Source organism: Limanda limanda, chromosome 19 (genome assembly GCF_963576545.1).
Source record: "Limanda limanda chromosome 19, fLimLim1.1, whole genome shotgun sequence".
NCBI lineage: Eukaryota > Metazoa > Chordata > Actinopteri > Pleuronectiformes > Pleuronectidae > Limanda > Limanda limanda.
This window is the reverse complement of record NC_083654.1, coordinates 12,034,354-12,054,146: the sequence shown is the minus strand read 5'-3', so window position 1 is coordinate 12,054,146 and position 19,793 is coordinate 12,034,354. Positions and strand designations below refer to the sequence as shown.

General features: G+C 43.2%; 2 protein-coding genes across 2 annotated transcripts; one reads left to right on the top strand and one right to left on the bottom strand.

Annotated features, from left to right (window-relative positions):
• Window positions 1-1,999: 1,999 nt before the first annotated feature.
• Window positions 2,000-7,457, bottom strand: dclk3 (doublecortin-like kinase 3). Its single transcript, XM_061093353.1, has 7 exons — window positions 7,409-7,457; window positions 5,960-6,189; window positions 5,557-5,688; window positions 3,622-4,830; window positions 3,115-3,247; window positions 2,786-2,953; window positions 2,000-2,679 (listed from the first exon to the last, which is right to left on the bottom strand). Exons 1-7 carry the CDS (start codon window positions 7,455-7,457, stop codon window positions 2,000-2,002), a joined length of 2,601 nt encoding a protein of 866 aa, XP_060949336.1.
• An 8,276-nt stretch (window positions 7,458-15,733) lies between these two features.
• On the top strand, window positions 15,734-19,785 carry fabp3 (fatty acid binding protein 3, muscle and heart). The gene is made up of 4 exons (XM_061093405.1): window positions 15,734-15,913; window positions 18,282-18,454; window positions 19,130-19,231; window positions 19,345-19,785. Exons 1-4 carry the CDS (start codon window positions 15,841-15,843, stop codon window positions 19,393-19,395), a joined length of 399 nt encoding a protein of 132 aa, XP_060949388.1. The 5' UTR covers window positions 15,734-15,840; the 3' UTR covers window positions 19,396-19,785.
• Window positions 19,786-19,793: the final 8 nt, after the last annotated feature.

Genomic DNA, 19,793 nt, shown 5'->3' with positions numbered 1-19,793 from the left:
ATTGGACAGACAGATATGCCTTATTTGGTGTGCGGGGAATGTCAATGGAGCCATACCACCCTCAGCTATGCACACACAGGTTACACAGGAGCTCTGTGTGGTCGCACACTGCGTCCTGAATGCTGAGCAACTTCCATCATTTACCACTGGATCCAACCACAGATTGCCTTCTCAGAATATTAACACAGGACACTACTTTGCAGGTTGTCTGTCATCACACAGTTAACAGCAAGCTGTGGTGGGCTACAGGCCTTCTGAAAATATATGTAACTAGGGCGGGAAGGATACACGTGTCACTTTCTGCGTCCATCACGCGCTGCTGGACAACACGTCCACTAATCACGCATTACAGTCCACGAAATCCAATTTTCTCCGTGTACACAACACGGTGAAAATTGACTGTAAATCAATTAAAGTTGTGAAACGAGGCTTACCTCCGTTTGGCAGCAGGTGGTGCTATCACTATCCGTACAGACTGATAGATCGTTTCAGGTAAAACACTCTTGTTTCTCTTCAGATCGTATAAATCTTTCACCTTTACAACAGTTCAACACACGAATCGATCACTTGCACTGTGGATATAAAGCTAACTTACAACAAGGAGTTCTTTGCTTAATAAATCCTTTGAAGTGTTCTTTGGACGAGGAGTACATTAGAGTGTAAGATGTGCAAGACATTTCCTGTTGCCACCAGGGGGCGCTGTGATTTTAAGTAACTATTTCTTTGTAGATGTCATCGGGCTGGGACTTTTGTCATACATGTCCAGTTTGGAGTCAATTGGACCAAGTATGTCCAGGATACAACAACCTCTTGTTTTAATGATGATTCACTAATGTTTGTCACCACGCCACAGTCACACCGTGTGACATAAACTCACAATTTTAGTTAGTTTTAATCTCATCTTGTTAAGATAACACTCAGCGAATTTGAAGTCGATCTGATTAATGCTCCAGAAGGCGTTTGTTAAATACACAACGTGCAAATTGGCTACAAAATCCAAAATGGCCAACTTCCTGTTGCTTTAATCAAATTGGTAGCAGAACTTTTTTATTCAGTCGGTCATGATACACGTGTTCCGAATTTCGAATTTCTGCTAGCAGGGGGGCGCTGTTGAGCCTTTTTTCCACACCCATTTCAAATGACTCCAGAATACGTACACTTTCATCAGGCCTGACAGGCCTGCGAAGTTTGGTGAGATTGTGAATGTGTCCAAGCCATCAAATATAGGATTAATTTGCCTTAATAATAAAATAAAAAGCGACAGGGCCTTGACACTGTCGGTGGTCGGGCCCTAAAAATACACATGATAGAAAGATGGCAAAAGAGCGGTGGATATGGCAAAGTTTTACTATGAGCAAAATAAAGTTATCTTTAGCGTATGAACATGTAGTACACTAATGTTGCTTGTTAAATGATACACAGACTTCTAGGAATGGACTATAGGGCAGATCAGTGTTGCAATCAAAAATAGCTACGGCAGGAACATGATATCATCCACTCCAAGGTAAACATGGTTTGCCTGAAAAGACAGATGGTCGAGCGAAACAAAAACACTCCAGACATGTGCTAAAACATCATCTCATGAATACACAACAGCTTTAGGAACAACGACAAAATATGTTTAAATATCAGACGATCAAGTGTTTTCCATTCATTTCAACAGTGTGCAGTGTCCCGTCCTCCTCTAGATGCACACACACCTTGGTCATCACAACATTTCATGATGGATTTATGACTTTTCAGGGTAAATGGATTACACACATTTATGAGATTTATCCTCCCCCGTAAACCAGGTGCTATTCAATCCCCGGAAAGAGCACATCACATTATCTGTGGGGCCATTCAAGGATTCAGCTGGCAAGAAATCAGCTGCATTGTCCGTAACAATGAAAGTGATGACTCTGATCTAATCACACAGTTAAACACGAGATTGACAGTCAGGTCAGGACAGTGTGTCTGTGTAGGTGGGTGGATGACGGCGGTGTGAGGCTGCGGCTCATCACGGTGATGAGGAAGATGAGGAAGCCGCTGGATGGGAGGCTGGGTGGTGTTGTGGTGAATCTGGAGGTGTCTGCTGCTGGCTGTTTTGTTGTGACTGTGTCTTAATCTGGGATAGAGGTTCAGTTTCTGCTCCAAGATGACTGCCTTCACCTCCTGGGCTGATCGGGCTTCCTGTTTCACAGCCTGTGTTTGACACTTCAGGGCTTGGAGCTTGTATTTCTCGCCCGCTCGGCTCCATGCTGGTTGTAGAGGTGCAGTCTGGTTTCTGTTGACGAGGTGTGTCCTCAGTCTCTGTGTGATCTTTGATCTGTGTAGATATGTGGTGAACTGCACTTGTCTCTGCTGATGCTTTGTCCTCATCCTGCCTTCTCCCTGTCTTCATCTCAGTTTGTCTCGCATCAGTTCTGCTGAGCTCTCTGTGTGTCATCTCTCCTTCTCTGCCAGTGACTCCTGATCTTTTGTCTGTTGTTGTTTCTGTTGCTTTGGTCTGAGCTGCTCTTCGACCTCTCTCTGATTCTGCACCGGTGTCTGCAGTGTTCCTCTGGGTTTTGTCTGTGAGCGCCCCCTGGCTGTAAACCGAAGCCATCGCCTCCACCCAGGGATGCAGCAGGGTCTGCTCAGCTGTCAGCCTCACTCTGGGATCTGGCTGAAGCAGAGCTCTGACAAGGCCTGTGGCTTCTGCACACAAACAAACATACACACAGAATAGCAAACAAAACTAGATAAAGTATTAGTGTGATTGTATGTTTAGGCATTTGTGTCACTACATGTCTGTGCTTCTCACCCTCTGAGATGGGGTTCCAGTAGGGGGACAGGAAGTGTAGTTCCCCCTGTTTTATTAGCTGGAACAACTCTTCCTGGTCCCGATCCCGACTGCGAAATGGGGGGAAGCCACACAGCAGGACGTAGAGGATAACACCCAGAGCCCATACGTCCACTTCTACACCATAACCTGTTGGGCAAATCACAAACAACTCTTTTCAGAATAAAAGCATACTTAAGTCACACATTTTTTTTAGGAGGATGGTATAAATAAGGAAAAAAGACCCATATACAGTGGCAAAAAGACACTATTTAGACACTAGTATTTGATTCTGCAGCAGCAGCACTGACCTGTCTCAAAGAGAATCTCTGGGGCTACGTATGTCGGCGTTCCACATATGGTAAAGACTGGTTCAGTTACAACCATAGCAAGACCAAAGTCTCCCAGCTTCAGCCGGCAGATGCCACCGGCCACATGCTCTACCTGAGAAATAACAGGAGACAGACAGAAATAGTCAGTGAGTGAGCGAAACACGAGATTACAACAAGTTAAAGCTGAATACTGGCTCACTCCTTTTTCTCAGGCCCCTTAAAATTGTAAATCTATAGTCTATATGAATAAATTGTAAGATGTATAATATAAAATGAAGATGGAACTCAAATTGGCAACCAATCATCTTGTTTCAAAAATGTTAAAGGTACCATGTTAAGGATTTTAGATGTTGTCCTTTGGCTCCCCCTACTGAGCATATAAAGAAGAGACTCCGGCAGACAGAAAGGAGCTAACCAGAACACATGGATTAACACTGAAGATGTTGGCAACATATTTACTTCCCTGGCACTGAACCTGATACCCACCAGCAGGTTTTCTGGTTTCAGGTCTCGGTGGACAATGCTCTTGACGTGGATGTAATTTAAAGCGTCACTCATGTCTGACACCATCAGTCCTGCCTCTGCCTCGGAAAACTTCCCCCGCTCGCTGATGGCCTCAAAGAGATCCCCCCCGCTCACCAGCTCCATCACCAGGTACGAGTGTGTGTGCGTGTGGTGGTTAGCGAACAGCCGCACGATGCGTCTGTGACACAGGCTTCCCAGGAGGCTCAGCTCGTTCTGCATCATGTGCTCCCGACCAATCAGCTTGGCGCGTTCGATTATCTTGATGGCGAGGGGTTGGCCGGTGTCGCGACGGCGGCACTCTCGCACCACCGCAAAGTTCCCGTCTCCGACCACACGTCCTATCTCGTAGCAACGCTCAATATCTGACAGGGGGACGTTGCTGCCGTCTGAACGAAGGTCAAAGGTCGTCACCTGCTGTGCCTCTTTCTGTGCCGGACCCACATCGGGAAGTGGTTTTAAAAGGTGTGACCGTGCCAGACTCTTCTCCTCATTCCTGTTGATTGGTTGAGGAGGTGGAGGGCTGAGAGGAACATCCACCTTTCTCACCTCTTGTTCTGTATGAGAACTATTTTTTTGCTTTCTCGCCACCGGAGGAAGTGGGACCCGCCCTGACAGGGGATTGACCCGTTCTGTCCCCTGATGTTTCACTCTTATCGCTAAGCAGTTCTCACACAGTGTGGGGGAGGGGACTTCTGCTTCTCTGAGACCCTCCTCATGTTTAAATGGACCAATGATGGAAGGCTGTCGCTCTCTGACCCCGCCCCTCACGTGTAGCCTCTGCAGGTGATTGGGAGGTTGAGCTGGTTTTCTGCAAGAACTCTTTTTGTCAGACTTCTGGACATCTGGGTGATAATTGTCAGGGTAGTGTGCGATATTGTGACGTTTGTGTGTATTAGTATGATTTTTGACATGTGTATTTGTGTCCTGTTGTGTCTCTTGGTTAGTGTCGTTGCTCTCTGCCCCCTCGCTGTATCCGCTGTCGGCCTTAGCAGCTTTGTCTGGTGCTGGGATGAGTCTTTTCTCCCAGGCCCGGAGTGCGTCAGCTTGGTAATGGGAATGATCTGGAAAGAGCTCTTCCAGAGCCTCCTCCATGCTGCTCAGCTCTGGACGTGACTTCCCCAGCGCCAGGAAGGCCACCTCTCCTCTGAAGAAATCACACACACCTTTCACCTACCAAAATAAAAGAGAAAGAAATGTCAACAGGTCGGGAGAACAAACTGTATTTGGACAATAAGACGATTGCACCTTTTTTCGAATTTTTCCAGTCTTTTATTGAAATTATTTAAGTAGAGAAATAACAGATGGGAATTTTTGCCGTTGTTCTCCAGAAATAGCAATCTGGAGCGGCCTGAAAGGCATAAAAGAAGAGATGTGTAGCTCAGCCTGAGTTGTGTACACAAAAGTTTTATGTTTTTTCTCATTTCCCACTCTTCAAATGGCCCCCGCGGAGAGGACGACCTTTCTAGCTGCCCCCAAATAATCAGAATTTCAAAACCATCTTTCAGGAGCTGTGAAATTATACTGCTTAATCTTCATAAGCCCAGTGTCCACATTTATTTTTGTAAGCCCCTGTGTTGTACTTTATCTTCCCAGACCAGTCAATAGATTGTTGTAAAGTGAAGGTCAGTGCATGAGCTGGGGGCCCATAACTTCAGGGCCCTCCAGGTCTACTAGTCTGATTTTTCCTGTAGGTTAACGTTGTGGGTTAGGTGCTCTCACACAATTAAGAGCTTTAAGGTGTCTCCCATTTTATTGGATCACCCTAGGTCCTGTCATAAAGAGGTTCCTTGTGTCCAGCATGAAAAGAACTGTATACATAGAAGAAGGGGGCCCATCAGTGCACCTTTGCCCCAAAGCTTCACCTTGCAGGTCAGTGTGACTGCTGCTGAGCCTCACCTCTCGTGCGTGGGTCGTGTAGAGGCGTGTAACTCTTGCCCTGTGCCAGCGAGGAAACCCCAACGCCTCTGAGATATCCAGCAGCAGCTGCTCGAAGGACACCACGCCCCTGCGGTTCAACAGGACTGTTACCTATAGATACACAAAAATCCCAGCCGAGTTATGAAAATTGGTAATTTGGTATCATTCTCTGATAAAGATACACCAATAAAGGGTTTGCAGGTCCAACTTTTGGGCTCTCCATCATGACACCGTCTTTAGCCCTTTATCAAGAAAACGCTTCTAATGGACTTAGCACTTCCCAGATTCTTTACTTCACCTGTAAAGCATCTGAACCAAAATCCATTTATCGACATATTATTAGAATTTATTGATGTTTTGGAAACCAGTGAGATTTATTTACCTTCCGCAGTGTACTCCGACCACTGGGGTGGACGATGGTGACCAGACGCGGCCTCTCAGCGCTCTCCTCCGCATGGCGGGTGTGGAAAAGAGGCAGATGAGTGGATGGAGGAGGTGGAGGAGGAGGATGTAGGAAGTGGGACCTATGGACCTGCCCTGCAGGGTGGGGGCGGATGGGCCATGGCTGGGATATCCCACCAGGACGCTTCAACGAGGGAATGTTAGGTGGAGCTGACACAGGAGGAAGAGAGAGGAGGATACGGGTGGAAGAACAAAGACAGAACCCAAGTGCTGGATTATTCAAAGTGTACTTAACAACAGTGACGTCAGCCCCCCCACCGATGGGTTTCTTGTACACAAAGTAAAACTCATAAGTAACACAACACCAGTTCCTCGTCCCGAGCACTTGTGTGAAAACAAATCCGGCCGATCAGATTTGAGTGTTTTCCATCACACCGAGTGCAAGGGCCATTTGAGATTCCTCAAGCACCTAGGTCCCTGCTGGCTGAATTATTTAGGTTTCCTTAAGTCATGCAAACACGCAGACACACACACAGATCTACACAAAAGGTTGCTTGACCTGGTTAGGGCTCAGCTGAATCTGCATGATTAATGAGGCATTAGAGACACAGAGCATCTTTGACGTTTCACTTTCTGGCGCCGTGGGAGACGGAGAGATGTTATCTGTCCTGTCGGTCAGGGTTCGATTGTTTTCTGGCCGACAGGCCGGAACAGCAGACAGAAACACAAGACCCTGTACCTCTAACGTGACCAGGCCCCCCACTCCTTTTCAACAAGACACCACTAACCCCCTGAGAGTGACCAAAAGCACACACACACACACAGAAAGAGTCACAAACACACACAGATAGAGTCACACTCACAAACACACACTTAACAAGAAGAGTGGACTCAAAAAACCTACATGGCCTAAACAGCTCATAAAAAAAAACAGCTGTGACCAGTCAAGAAAGAATTAATCTGGCGTTTTGGGGGAAACGCTGGGACCTTCAGGGGTCTGGGTGTGTGTTTATTATGGGATGGGGTCTAGAAAATAATTTCAGGACCAACAATCTTACTTCTTCTACTTTTACCGAATGGCTTTTAATTGATTGTTTAGTTTTTCTTACCTTTATTGTTCCTTTTAACATTTTCTTTTGCCATTACTTTTACTACCGGAATGTCGTGTCAATTTATCTGCTGTCTTGGATTTTAGATTTTGTATTGTACAATTAGCTGTTGTTGTCTATTAGTATCATTATTATTATTAAAGGTGGCCTGTCTGTGGTTCAATACAGGCCTTCCTGCTCAAAGACCATTTTGAAAGTGCACTTTAAAGCCAGATAAGACTATTAATTTCTAACATACTCTTGACTGTGACAGATGTTTGGGTTTAAAATAATTTGAAGTGGAATTAAAAATCCGGTCAGACGTGTCTCCATCAACTCACCTGCCATTCTCCATCTGGCGTCATACCGGCCTCTCTGTGACGGCGTCATGTGTTTGCAGAGCAAAGCACCAGAACTCTTCCCTCTGACTCACTGACACTTCCTCTACTTCACTTTTATTCCTCTACAAGCAGCGGCCATGTTCTCCTGCTGTTCTCCTCCTGTTGAAGCGGGATGCACCGCGACCTCACCGGACCTGCCGGAGCTACAGCGGTTACCATGGCGACACGTCAGGTTTGAAGTTCTGAGGACGGAGCTGTACCGGAAACCACGAGTTAGCAGTCAAAATAAAAGCACAACATTAAATTGTTGGTGTCCTCTGATATCAAGCAGCCCACCTTTCTGGATCCACAAGTGGTTGTTATCTATTTTCTATTTTTAATAATGCTCCAATCTTGTCTTACAGACCTACTTTAAGCTAGGAAATGATCAGCTGAATTCATGAACGTTGTATTTTGAAGGAATTTGCCGGAAAAGCATTTATTTCATTTTGAGAACAGTGATGAGAAGATGAGTGTTGCGTGTGAGGAGTTAGTGGTGGAGGTTTTCAGAGTAAACGACACCTCTCCATTAAGGTCACTGCAACACAATAAACACATGTTAGAGCAAACAAACACTGGCTCTGGTTTCCTTAAAGCATGAAAGTGATGTTGTTGTAAGACTGTCCAGGAGGACATGCCATTTCCCATCAGTAATTAGATACTAATTACAGATGCTTATTTTTATAATCAGCTAAAAAAAGACTGTATCACAATTTGTTTGTTCTTAACCTCCAACAAGAGTAAGAAGAATACCAAAAAAACATAGAACCCGCAGAGAGAGCCACATGAGACGGATCCCAGCCCAGGATTGACAGAAGTGCAATAGAGATGCTGTGTGTAACTGACCACACCAACAAAATAACAGTATTTACAACTTCAATTTATAATTGATTAGCAGAAACAGTTTGTAACATAATAGAAAGTGAGTCAATGTTTAAAGTATTTGTACATGATAAAATGTCTGATAGAGTTGAAGGGAGCAACAATGACAATTGAATTGAGGAGATGTCAGTAACGGTGTCAGTAAATATGTGAGTAGGCGTATTGTATGTCAGTTCAGATGCCACCACAATCCGTCATCACGATCCACGACCACTATCCATGACAACCTGCCAACATTATCAAGATCCGCCTTCACAATCTGTGATTTCCGATCCATATATGCTGATCTCGGCTTTATTGTACGGTTTGGATACATGTTGCAATGTCAGACAACAAACAATACATCATGAACAGTTAACATCACTAAATGTCTTTCAGCAATAAATACATGAGCAATCATTTTCTAAAGCTCAATTAGGATAAAACAGAAATCCTTTTAGTTGGCCCAAAATCAAAAGAAAATAATCTGGATCAGCTAACTCCTTGAATTGAATCCAAAGTTACACTTAGACTCAGATCTGAGTTTCAAGGCCCACATTGACAAGGTGAACAAAACCATAGAAATATAGCAACGCTTCGGCCATTTATAAATCAGACAGATGCTGAAAAGCTGATTAATGACTTAATTTCTAGCCAACTGGACTTTTACAGGCCTCTCGAAGAAAACAATACAGAAACTCAGCTCATTCAGAACTCTGCAGCTCGGCTTCTAACTAGAACCAAGAGGAGAGAACACATTAGTCCAGTTCTAGCTGCTCTGCACTGGTTGCCTGTGACACATTGGTTTGACCTCAAGGTTCTCCTCCTTACATACTGGGCTCTGAATGGGCGGTGGACCGAGTTCATGACTCTCACTTCAACTATGTCCCCTCTAGAACACTGAGATCAAAAGATATGAGATATATAAACTTTGAAGAACCTTTCATCACTCAGTTTGCGCTCCCTTTTCTGTCAACTCTTTACTGGAGCTATCTTGTTATGGTTTATACACACATTAGTTAAAAATGATTGAACCTACAAACACACATCTTATCAATCGTGTGTTTGTAGAAAGTAAAAACTCCTCCAGGTTGAAACCAACATATTCTCGGACACAGTTCAGACAACAGGACTCGGTTGTATGCGATCACCCGTAGCTACTGCCCTCGTTAAAAGCTTTGCTGTTTGAACTAAAGAAGGAAAAGAAAACTGAAGGCTCCAACAAAACCTTTTATATCACAACAACTGGAGGAAAGTTGTGGTGAAAAATCACAGTGACAGCAGGGGGAGAGGAACTGCCAGTCTCAAGGGCCGTTACCATAGTTTCAGTGATGGAATCCAATACTCTGCTACGCACACACACACACACACACAGAATCCAGTTGATCTTTTAATACACTGCCCCCCTGTGGCTCTGTCTCCAAGGATACTGTTAATATTGGATCAGGAAATAACGAGTCCTCTTGTGGCTTCATATCCGGGACTCACCACTGAGACTTAACAATGTGTGTTTGCTCCAGTGAAAACCAACATGATCACAACTGCTGATCCATAACGATTTAAAGTCTTCTTTTTCACACCTTGCCCTAATTCAAGATCTTTTTTTTAATCTTTTCCTTCAAGCATTTAAAATGGATTTTTATACATCTTAATATTACTTATAACTAGAGAAAGTGGGGAGCCTGTATTAATGTATATTGATTTTAGTGCGCTATAATTACACAATTTTAGCATTCATAAAGCTATATAAACCCTCTATAATGTCATCATGCACAGCGTTTATTTATTAATTTCTTAATAAACAATTATAACTTGTCCCCTAAAGAGTTGTTTTACATAATTAGAACTGTATTTGACTATATTGCTTATTATATATATTACACTAATATATTTATTATATATATCAGCACTTATACCTACTTAAATACATTTGATTTTGAAGTATTCTTTTAAGCATATATATTGCTCACAAATATTAAACAGGGGGACTTAAGCTTTTATAACTGAGCATCATTTTATGTATTATGTGGTGTTTTATTGTAATTTTGGAGCACTGAGTTGTCACTCACATAAAGAAGTGGGGATTTCATGTCTTCAGTATCATGCCCACAACTGCTGAATCGATATGGGCCTGGTGCACTTACAGGGTCCAGCCAGCAGAGGAGGCAAGTGTACGTGCATCTTATCCCTGCAGCTGTGGATGAGTTATGGGTGTCACTCCGGCATTGGGATCCAGGGTGGGGCCAAGTGGTTAACTGGAAGAGTCTTTCAGCGCAATGAATCATGCTCATTTGCCCTTATGTAATAGTGGCATTCAGAGGGAGAGAAAAGGGTAAATGGGCGACAGGTGCCACCCCCGATAGACAGCACCCTGCAGGGGCCTCAGAGCTATATCATAAAGTCACTGGACCTGGGACACTGCAAGACACATCTGCTACAATAAATCAATCTTCCATGAAATTTTGATGGTGAAGGAACATTATCCAAGAACAAAAACATAACGTTCTAGTGCAGATCCAGATCAGGGGGCGCCTCCAGAAATGTTTTTTTATTCTATTTAACATTGTGCGTTCATTGATTTCTCAGAAAATAATTCATGGATCTTGATGTAAAAGACCAGACATGTTAAAGGGACTAATCTTTATGAGTCAGGGAAAATTTGGTGCAGTTGATTGTTGTCTATACTTAGTACCTTAATACGTTAAATGTACTAAATGTATGCTCATTATAAGATCTTGTCATATTACCAGATTTATCAAGCTGTAGTCTTGTCCACATCTGTTTTGTTCTCTTTAACCAAGAAAAAAAAGAAAAGAAATTCCAGTATGGAAGGAAATGTGACGAACCGATTCAACGCAGTGTCCTAACTCTGTCCATCTGTTTTTTGAATGTGTTGTCGGTGCACAAGGTCAAGGAATGCAATGAGATTTCCATCTGCAGCGGTAACACAAGACACACACACACACACACACACATTAAGGCGATGGTGCAGTCGTTCGGTGCATGCCAACAACTGCTACCACATAAATAATTCTTCTCTTCACATTTGGTCTAACAAGGTCTTAATTCCTCACAGAGCCTCACTGTATTGGACGGTTTGAGCACTTCAAGTTGCTGTTTGTTTATAAAGCACTAAGAGGTTTGGAGCCAAACTACATTTCTGATCTTCCTGCTATGTTGTGAACAATCCAGACCCCTCAGGTCGTCTGGAGAAGGTTTGCTGTCTGCTGTCTGTCCCCTGAGTCAAAAGCAAACATAGAGAAGCAGCTTTTAAATCAAAGCTGAAGACTTTGCATCTCTCTGTTAATAAATCAAATAATTACTAATTTCTTACAGTGCATTTTCAATCGATCTTTTGAGTTTTTATGACAACTGAAGGCCACCACAGATTGTCTATCATAGGGTTAGAAGTTGGAAGAGGAAGGTGAGGTGAGGGGTATTCAGCTGCAACATGACTCTTCACCACTAGATGTCACAAAATCCCACAAACTGAGCCTTTAAATTTGTCTTGAAATCAAGCTCCATGGGAGAGTGAATGCAGATAAGTGCAGCCTGTGACGTAGGTGATGGTTCTGCAGAGTGAATGAATGGAGTAGGGAGTGGCAATGTCCAGATGTTAATTCATTTGAATCGTTAACACAGTCACACACAGATGCACAGAGAAGCTATCGAACAGCTGGAAAGACATTTCAGCATTCCTTGGTTTATAGTTTTCCCACTCTCTTCTGGCTGCTCTGGGATTTAACCCTGTTTTGCAGCACATGCCCATTGGGTTTCTGCATATGTCAGCGGAGTGTATATTTGCACACACAGCCACACACACACACACACACACACACACACACACACACACACACACACACACACACACACACACACACACACACATTCACGCAAGCCTGCTTAGCTGAAGTACTGTTTGTTAAGGCCAAACACAGTCTGGACAGTTTAGCAGCTGTGATCACGTCTTCAGGTCAACCACCTCAGCAGCAGTCTAGCCTGAAGAATTGATTTTGTCATGTTCACACAGTTCAAAGTTAAACTCAATGGAAAGTAAAGGGAGATTGTAGATACTGTCTGTGCTCGATCATGTGATGGACAGCGTTGTCTTAGTGCTATAATGCGTGGCCTATCCAGAAGATGTGGTTCCTTAAGGTGCAGGAAGGGAGTTTCCTGGCCTGAGACTGCCAGAGAAAAGTCAACTTTAATGTGCGTCATGTCCACAGTGCTGTCCCAGAGCACTATATCATAAGACTGTGTAAAATCAAACACACACCCACGCACATTTTAAATCATACTCACACAGCTACAGGCAGCCTGTGAACAAATTCTAAGCCAGAGCTGAAATATTACAACCTCGCCCCTCCCCAGCCGTTCTCTCCCCTTGTGTCCTTTTTCCATGTGTCTCCCTCACACCTGTTTATGTCAAATGTTAGGCAGGCACGCCAAAGATTCGTTCCATCACACACACACACATGAGCCAGTTTAGGCACAGGGCTGGACAAGGAGGGAAAGAGGTTTGTGGAGGACAAGGGCAGTGGGACAGGGTGTGTAACATGGTGTGATGTGATGTAACAGTGTTCACAGTTGACTTTTCCCCCAAAACTCTACAATGTGTGTGTGTGTGTGTGTGTGTGTGTGTGTGTGTGTGTGTGTGTGTGTGTGTGTGTCTGTTTGACACAGGATAGTGTTTGTCATTACACAACTTCCAGAGATCATCTGACATCTGCAGACAGGGGGATTTCATCATACAGAGACAGACAGATGATACGTGGACATTTGTGCTCATGAATGATTGCTGTTGTGTGTGGGTGAGTGCGTGCGTGTGTGTACACTCTTGTTCATCCATCTTTGTGAGGACTGATTTGAAATTTGTCCTGTAGACTGCAGACATTTTTTGCGGGCAAGGACCCGTTGTTCTGTCCCACAGATAGTATCTAAATACGGATGAGACGACAGCTCCCCACAAGTGAAGCCAAAGCGTCTCTATCTCTCCCCTGGGGGGGGCCACAAGGTCATAAATCCTCCTCCACGGGACATGGAACAAACAATGTCTTCAGTCATGTTAGCTAGTTCTTATCACACTGATGCCTGTCCAAATGAAATACCCATGCATGTTCCAAATAAGTTTGGATTACATGATCTAATTAAAGGTTCAGTGTGTAGAATTTGGTGACATCTAGTGGTGTAGTTGTATGTTGCAGCTGAATACCCCTCACCTTAACAGAGAACCTGTGGTAGATTTCGACTGTTATAAAAACTCAGAAGAAGTTTTGTTTGTCCAGTTGGCGGCCTCCACACAGCCAAACAGTGACAACATGTGTTTGCCAAATGTGCGACTGTTGTAAGAGACGGGTGGAGTAGGAGTGGTTATGGTTGAGGACTAAGGAATGCACCAGCACAGCGTGAGTCCTTCCACATGCATTGTATAGGAAATGTTGTGGGGACATTGTTCAGGTCCTAACGTAATGGGGGCAGAAAACCTTCAGGCACATAGCTGTAGCCTTTACATACACTAACAATCCAACAATGTTAATTTGCAGTGTCACAAATATTGTAGTCTTGAGAAGTATTTTACCAGTTATTACAAGCATTTCTTGTTTTTGTTTAAACAAGTAGAAGTTTGTTTTGTATTAACAAGATAAAAAAAAGTGCCTGGGCTTGCCTGGACCAAATCTCTTGACTATTTGGCTTCAGATCTTCAATATTTCTTTAAAATAAAAAATGCAGGACCTCATTAGAAATAATAAGGCTTTAGGTTGGAGGGGAAAAAACAACATGTTTAGTCTGCGTTAGTTAAGAATTTAACTGTAGCTTGTACGGTCTTTCCATTTAGCATGAACCCATCTCATTTACTCTTTCCCCTACTTTTTGACCTCTCTGCCCTGTAGGTAAGGGGTTAATCCATTTGTTCCCACTGGAGACACACATTTCAAACGGGCTTCACAAACAAAATAGTCTAAATTTGTTTTTATCAGGCTCAGTGATTCCATGGTAAAGTTACCCCTGAAGTATTTAGCTATTGTTATTTTAACAGGAGAAAAGTAATGTATATATTAGGGACTACTTTCAGCCATGGAGGAGAAAACATTCTAACAACCATCAAGGTTTCTGGTCCTGACATGATTCTGCCCTTTTTAAAGTTTTTAAAAGACAGTTTTGTACCTTTTGTGATGGACTTTCTGTTTTTTATGCATTTCATGAGATTTGTGGACTATAAACAAAGTGCAAAATCTAATCATCCATATAGTCGGTGTCCAGGGGGAAATTTTAAAAAACGATTCTAAATGAGATAAACAAACTTTGGTATGTAGTCACACACCAACCACTCACAACTTTTGCACCCCTCATAAACGTAAAGCATCCTACTCAGCCGTAACGTGCAATTGTGATTGTGTGTTTACAAGTCTGTGCATAACACACCCTCACACCTTTGGGTCAGCCTCTGTGCACTAACAGTAAAATAAAAAGTCAATGTCATAAAAGCACAAAGACAAGAGATAAAAAGAGAAAAGTATATTGCGACAAGCCGAGGGGCCTAAGAAAATACAATCATGGCACTCTTTTCAACCTTCAATCCCGCCAGCCCCACCTCTATAAGAATCAATCATCCCCCCCACCCTCCTCTCAGTCTCAATCTGTTCTCCTTCTCTTTATCTATTGACAAGAGGGGTTTGTTCAACAACTCCTCCCCCTCTTCCTCTGGCTCCCACTCTCTTTCTTTACTCTGCCTTTTATTCTTCCAGCCCTGGGTTTGTTTTTCTGACGACGGCCCTGTTGCTCTCTCGGATCCCTCCTCTCTAATTCTCAAATGTTCCATTTCAATTTGAGTCTCTTTGATCCAGATATGTTTAGATTATTTTAATTCAATCCTTTAGGTTGGCTACCTTTGTTTCTAAATATTTATCTCTCTCTCTCTCTCTCAGTAATGCCGCTTCTAAGCTATTCAAGATGGGAACATAATGTCCATGACACAAAAAAAGAAAAAAATCAAATCAAATCAAGTCAAACAAACGATTCTAATCTAACTTCTCAAAACAAATAAATGAAAAGAAATAATTCAGAAATATTCCAATTCAAATATACTTTATTTGCGTGGTAGTGATTTGTGCCTATAAGGCATCACACACTAGTCACCCCCCCCCCCCCCAAACAACATTACTATATTAATATGATTAGTATTAGTAGCATTGTTGTTCTTATTATTATCATACTACCTAGAGGACAGATGCAAATCAAATAAATGAGTAGAATTATTGAAACAAATTCAAATTCCCATCCAAATATATTTATACACACACACACGGACGCACACCCGTCCACCCCCCCGTCCACCCCCCCGTCCACCCAGTCCTCTATATGACGTCAGGAACAGCAGTTACAAATCCAGCCAGTAGGATCGCAGTGCGATGACTACACACTGAGTGTCTGTCTCCCTCCTCTCTCACTCTGTCGCTCCCTCTCTCTGCAGCCTCACGCTCTCCTCTCTCTCTCTCACACACACTCTCTCACTCCCACTCACTGCTGCAGAGATGGCCGAGGCTTTCGTTGGAACATGGAACCTGAAGGAGAGTGATAAGTTCGATGACTACATGAAGGCTCTGGGTAAGTGTGAGTGTGTGTGTGTGTGTGTGCGTGTGCGGGTGGGCGCATGCGCGAGCCATGAGAGGATGCAATGGGGCCATCCCTGCATGTGAGCACATGTGGAGATGGAGCTGTATAAACGCTCTAAGGTGTGTCTGTTTGTAAATGCAGGGCCTGGGAAAAGTAAAACGAGAGAAGAGAATGAAGCGGCAGATAAGGGAGGAAGATGAAGAACGAAAGAATTGAGTTAGAGAAAGAATAAGGGTGGAAAGAGGTAGTGGGGCAGAGAGAGAGAAAGAAAGAAAGAGGAGAATGGCACCGTGGGGGAGGTAGAGTGGTTGACCACATGTCCCTAAGTGCCGTAAATGAGGGAGGGGCCCCCTCTTAGTGGAGAATAGAAAATCAAGCCACTGTGAGAAAATCAGAATGGCAAGTAGCTGTGATTCACACACACACACATTCTTCTTCTTCTGTTAGTGAGGACGCTCATGGGCACAATGCAGTTCCAAGCCACTTACCCCAAACGTAACCATCACAACTTAACCTAATCCTTAAACTAGTTTGCTTTAAACTAAACCCGATCCTAACTTTGAACAGAAATCTATCCTCACCTTGAATTAAACCTAGTCCTTACTTAAAAATTAAACCTGATTCCGTGACCTAACCTAAACCCATCCTCAAACTAGCTGTAATGTCCTTACCCTAACACTAAAACCAAACGTTAGGACCAGCCAAAGTGTCTCACCCTGTAGGGTCATTGCACAGAATGGTCCTCACAAAGATATAAGTACACATATGCTAAGTAGCCCATGAGCACACACACTTGAGCACAATGTGGGTGACCTTCACTGAAAGCTGTTCATTGTTTGAAGCCATGGGAGTTGAATATTAAGTTGGCCCCGGTGCCAAGGAGCTAATGGAACGAGAAGGTAGAAATTAAGTGGTCCTCAAAATACCTCTCACACTGGTTAGGTGTGATTGTGAATTTTCACAGGAAAAAGTTACACAAAAGACTTAAAGATATGGGTGTGTGTGTGTGTGTGTGTTTATAATGACAATTGACCGCTCCGAGCCATGTGACCCCTCAACACAACTCTACACACACACACACGGACGACTTGTATAGAAACCGGATTGTCAACCTGACTTTCTGTTGTTACAGTAGGAGTGTAAAGAGATTTACACCCACTTCTGAACCGTATGATCTAATAAACTGAACTTTCTTGATCCGTCGCACAACAACAGTGAAGTTAAAGAAAGTGATTGGTTGCACAGACACATGTCTGAACAGGCGTCGGGTCAACTGAACTCTCCGTGTTTGAAGAACACGTTGCGGGTTGGGACAACAGACAAACAAAAGATTAGAGTGTGTGCCAGGTGAAGGAGGGCTGGAGGGCAAATCCACAGCTACTGCTCTCAGCATATTCCTTGAACTTGATCAAAAGATTATTGCTTATAAATTAATTAAAAATCTACCACAACGGTATAGTGGTGGTTTATATTTGTCAGTGTTCCATATCTCAACAATTGTAGGCTAGAATACCAAGTTTTCTGTCATCCTCCCAGATCACAGGTTTGCTTGGATTGGCACCGATTCATCACAGAATGAATCATCTACCTATCTCAAAGTCTATTTCATGGATTTGAAAGAAAATCTAGTTCCACCACGAGGCCAGATATTTTTACTTATACTTTAGCTTAAGCACATTTGTTCCTGGAACTCTTGTCTGTTTGCTCTCTTTATTTATCAAGCATTAAAGTTCATGTTGTAGTGTCATACTAAACACACTCGCAAGTATGCAAGGGTCAGCGTGCCATTTGTATCGACCCTGCAGGCCTCCGGGAAGACGCCCATGAACCCACCAATTGGGTGTATATGCGTGAACACTGGTACCAACTGTGCACGAGCTCCACTACACTATAAGGTTTCCAACTGTTCCAACTAGATGAGCTGAGAATGAAAATATGGACAGTGAATATGAGCGGCTGTGTGCTATTTTGATTTGATTCATAGTGTGCATGCTCAGAATATATAGCTACTGCTCATACAAAGTGACCCCCAAGCCTGACTCCCAGTGGAACATGACAGTTACAGACAGCCACCATACAAATAACTGGTGTTTGCAGCTCTCTGTGCACACATCTGCTATGGAGTGTTTGAAGTTGAAGAGCAATTCTTACTTTCCAAGCCTGAAGCTTTGCACGGCAACTGGATTGGCTTGTGGATCGGTAAACTTGTCCTTAATTATAATGTAAATTAATCTCTGAAGAAAGTTTGACGGTTGCTCAGCCTCTAAGCTGCCAGTATGCACATCTACAGACTTGTTCATAGCTGTTTGTGAATGTCAAGGCACCATTTTCATGACAGACCTGCTTTGGTTTTCTTAAGGTGTGGGTTTCACCACCCGCAAGGTGGGAGGACTCACCAAGCCCACTACCATCATCTCAGTGGAGGGTGACACCGTCACCTTGAAGACCCAGAGCTCCGTCAAGAACACAGAGCTCAGCTTCAAGCTGGATGAGGAGTTCGACGAGACGACCGCCGATGATAGGAAGGTTAAGGTGAGAGGTCAAAGGCCAGTTGGCTCACAGGGACTGTAAAAATCTCTGTTTATTCTTTTACAGTGTTTTAATATGATTGAGAGGGTTCTAAGTAACTTTCTGTGAAGTTTTATTACACAGTCATAATCCACAAAATCCTGCTGTAGCCTTGAATGTAGCATGTGATGAGCAGGGAGTGATAATTCAGTCATGAGGCGCAACAAACAAGTCGGATTTGTCACAGTCGGGGCTTTCGTGCTTGTTTTAGACGTGAACTTGAGAAGGAGGTTCAGAGATCAGAGGTTCGGGTCAGAGGTGACGTCATAGCACACATTTTGAAAGATGAAATAACATAGGCGGCCTCTTTAAAAGTAAAAGCTAAATTGAAAAAGCATTAAAACTCAACATTTCGTGAAAATTTTATTCAAAACATTTGAGATGTGTTGACTTGAAGTGCAGAATGAAATGGTTGTGATCTTGGACCATTACACAATTAAATATATTCAATAAATAAATGATTTAAGAAATATAAAGTCACAAAAAGCAGGAAACCAAGTTAAGTACAAGTTTAGCAAGCAAATTACTCAAAATGGATTTGAGTAATTTGTTGCAAAATCGTAAAAATGCACAGGACTGGGTCAAATTCAATTTAATGGGATCTATTAACTACAGCTGTACATCTTTGTTTGTCTGCAGTCCATTATCAAAATAGACGGCGGAAAGATGGTGCACGTACAGAAGTGGGACGGCAAAGAGACCAGTCTGGTCAGAGAAATCAATGAGAACGCCCTCATACTGGTAAGTCATAGAAAAACTCACACAACCTGCACATACACAACAATTTCTTATATATGTGTGTGTCTGTATGTGTTTGTTGTCTTATCATATCTTTCTTTCTCTCTCCATCACAGACACTCACAATGGGAGACATCGTTTGCACACGTCGCTATGAGAAGGCATAGTGAAAACCCAACCCAGAGTCCCCCCCCCTGCATCATCTGAAGCGTCTGTGCCTTGATCTACGTTAACGGCACCTCAGCCCAGGCCAAGCAGCCGGACCCCGTGTGTCTGCTGCAGATTCCCCCTCCTCCCCTTCAGTCTGATTGATCAGTTTTTGCGTTGCTGTTCTTTGCAACCTCCATCTTCCCTCCTGTCCCTCTCTTTACTCTTTTGTTCAAACACTGAATAAATTCCAATGAGTTGTTGTTGTTTTGTTCTTTAAACAGGTCTGTGGAATTTTTTTTTTAACGAAATGTGTTATGAATAACATATGCTCTGATAAACCTGGAAGTGTTAAAAACGTTTTTGTTTAACTATTGAGACCTGAAAATAAAAATGAAAGTTTCCTCACAGTTGGATG